Source organism: Oratosquilla oratoria, unplaced genomic scaffold, assembly GCF_046742065.1.
Source record: "Oratosquilla oratoria isolate Oo_2021 unplaced genomic scaffold, ASM4674206v1 SCAFFOLD298, whole genome shotgun sequence".
Classification (NCBI taxonomy): Eukaryota; Metazoa; Arthropoda; class Malacostraca; order Stomatopoda; family Squillidae; genus Oratosquilla; species Oratosquilla oratoria.
The window spans coordinates 12054-15364 of NW_027467649.1; the positions used below are offsets into that span (position 1 = coordinate 12054).

General features: G+C 36.6%; 1 protein-coding gene across 1 annotated transcript; it reads left to right on the forward strand.

The window, feature by feature from the left end:
* The first annotated feature begins 1548 nt into the window (after positions 1–1548).
* On the forward strand, positions 1549–2268 carry LOC143023061 (uncharacterized). The gene has a single exon (XM_076181537.1). It carries the CDS (start codon positions 1549–1551, stop codon positions 2266–2268), a length of 720 nt encoding a protein of 239 aa, XP_076037652.1.
* The last annotated feature ends 1043 nt before the right edge of the window (positions 2269–3311 follow it).

Below are 3311 nucleotides of genomic sequence, written 5' to 3' on the forward strand. Positions count from 1 at the left end.
GGGAAGTCACTGCCGCTCCAAGCGCTCGCTCTCCCACATCGACACCTCCGGCTCTGCATCCTCCAGCATTACCGGCGCCTCAAACGCAGCCTGCACCACCCCCATAATCAACCGTTTTGAGATTAGGCAACCTGTCAGACAAATATCTTAAGAAATTAGGTTTAAAAGAATTTGATCATGCCTATGGTCTAAAACCTATCGAGGGTAGCATAGACTTTCGACTAGGAAGGGAGACTGTGAAATTAGAGGGTAATGACCTGGTTATTGATGATGAGAAATATATAGGTACGGATGGACTCTGGAAGCTTATAATGTTGAAGGATCTAGGACAAGTAACAGCTGAAGACTATGAAAATTATACTAACATCATGAGGAAGACATTAGCATTCCTTAAGGAGGATGGGAATGTAAAATCTAATAGAGGTGATAAGTATAAAATCTTTGTGAAGCCTATTTATGAAGGATGGCAGCAGAAAAATCAACCTCCAACCTCAGAGCGCTTTGGGGAAGGATTGCCTGTAAAACCGAGCTTTGTGTTCTTACCTTCTGATGTTAATACGTTGGTAGACAAGCATCTGGGAATACGAATGTGTTCAACGAGTTGCAAGCGATTACTGATGAACTCGTAAGACTAGGCGTATTTGATGAGGTTATAGTAGAAAATATTGCTTCTTTCATGAAATTTTCCCCTCTATAAAAAAAAATATGAAGGTTGAATCTAAAAGTATTGTAATGTCTAGCAACGAGTCGAATCTCAAGCTGGATATTTATCCTCCGATACAAATTGATAAAAACGCAACACATGAATTATCATTACTAAATTTAGACATGTATAACTCAATGCCTAATATTGATGAGCATAACAATCTTTTCGCTTACAGTGTGGGCGAGGAAGTGTTTACGATCATATTTCCAACTGGCGCTTACGAGATAGAATCGATCAACGAATTTCTGAAGAGACGCATCACAGAGGATTTATTCGAAATTACAGCTAACCACACAATATTGAAATGTATCATTTACATAAAAAAGCCTAATGTTAGTATTATTTTTAACCATGAACTTTCTTTGAGGTTTCTGTTAGGATTCGATAAGGAAGTGTTGATAGGAGTTGGCGAGTATCAAGGTAGAGTCTATGGTGGATATCTTACCAGTAAATTCTATCCTAGTGAATTGTGATCTGATCGAGGGTTCTTATCTACAGGGTACACCAGCCCCTGTATTGTATAGCTTTTTCCCTGATGCACCTCCAGGTTATAAAATTAACGAGAAACCTAATACAACCATCTATCTTCCCGTCACATTAAATCTTCGAGGTGAAAGAATCACATTGAGACTACATCTGAAATCTATATATTTATAAAAATCTATGAAAATATAAGAAAATATATAAAAATATAAAATATAAAAATCTATAAAAATATAAAAAATATATAAAAATATAAAATATAAAAATCTATAAAAATATAAAACTATAAAATCTAGAAAGAATTACATCTGAAATCTGCACATTTATGATTTTTTTACCTCTATATAAAAAAAAGAAACATGGAATATCTACAATGGCGTGATCGTCTTGAAATCGATGAATCTCTAAAAAGATTTGAATACCAAGAGTATGAACCATATACAGGAGCTGATCTAAACAATCCTGGTGATATTCGAATTAACATTCAAAACCAAGATGAATTTCTCCTTCCTAGTCGCAGCTACCTATACATTGAAGGGGCGCTGTTGAAGTCAGACAAGAAAAGTAGATTTAATCTGAAGGAGGATAAGATCTCACTCGTTAATAATGGTTTGATGTACCTATTCTCACGTGTTGATTATCAACTTGGAAATGAGACAATTGAAGGTTATTCTAACCCAGGTCACGCATCAACAATGAAAGGGTTACTAACCTATCCTAAGCAATATCCTGAAGGAATGTCCTTCATGTGGTGTCCAGAATCTGGCACTGGTAAGACGGAGGATAATTTTGGATTTACACAGCGTCGAGATATCCTCAATGATGGATCAGAGCAAGGAAATTTTTGTGGTATAATTCCTTTGTCACATATGTTCGGATTCTGTGAAAATTATGATAAAGTGATGTATGGTATCAGACGTCAACTCATTTTGAGAAGAGCAAGTACTAACGCTAATGCCATCCTGAAATCAGATGCGAAAAATGGGGGTGATGATAAGGTTCCAGATGGAGAAATTGTACTCACGAAAATTAGCTGGAGGATTCCACATCTGAAACCCTCGGATGATCATCTTATATAATTATCGTATGATATTCAATCACGAGTCAAGCTTGATATTAATTATCTGAACAGACAGTGTGAACGTATAGAAATGGAAAAAGGTCACACACAGTTCGATTGGCGACTGAACATTACAGCAGGAGCTGAAAATCCGAGGTATATTATTCTTGGATTTCAGACAGATAAGGAGGATAAACAGACTGGTAACAGCACTACCTTCAATCACTGCAGCCTGAATAATGCGAACGTATTTCTCAACAGTGAAAGGTATCCTGAAATGGATCTTCAACTAGATTTTCATAGAAACATATACACGACCGCATACAAAATGTTGTGTGACTATATGGATACACTCGCGGGAGATAAACGCTGTGCGATTACCATGGGAGAATATAGATATTTGTATCCCTTATTCGTATTTGATGTGAGCAGGCAATCTGAGAAATTGAAAAATGCTGTGACCGACATTCGAATTCGAGCATCATTCAAGAAAAACATCCCTAATAAAACGGTAGCTTATGCCTTGATTCTATCTGAGCGTATGATCAAACTGGAATCAGATGGAAGTAAGTTGAACATTGTTTACTGAGAATTTTTCTCCTCTATATAAAAAAGAAATGGCATATATTAGTGCAAATGTATACTTGTCAGTTAATCAACTGAAGAAAATAAAACGGGCTGTGAAAAAGGGCACGTCTGTAAGTCTTCGAATTAATCCAAAGATGAAAAGTAATACTTCACTATTACTGACAGAAGATCAAAATTCTAAGTTATTGCAGGGGAAGCCTTTCAATGTTAAAATGAGTATCACACAAGTGAAGGCATTGTCAAAACATGGAGGATTTCTAATCACTATTCCAACATTATTGGCAGCTGCTGGAGCAATTGGGTCTCTTGCAGGAGGAGCTGCTGGGATAGCTAAGGCTGTGAATGATAAAAAAAAAAAGCAGCAGACAAGCAGCTTAAAGAACTTATTAGACATAACAAGGAAATGGAGGGAAAGGTGAAGGGGCAGGGACTTTTTTTTAAAACAAGACCCAAAACTGGAAAGGGTTTGTATCT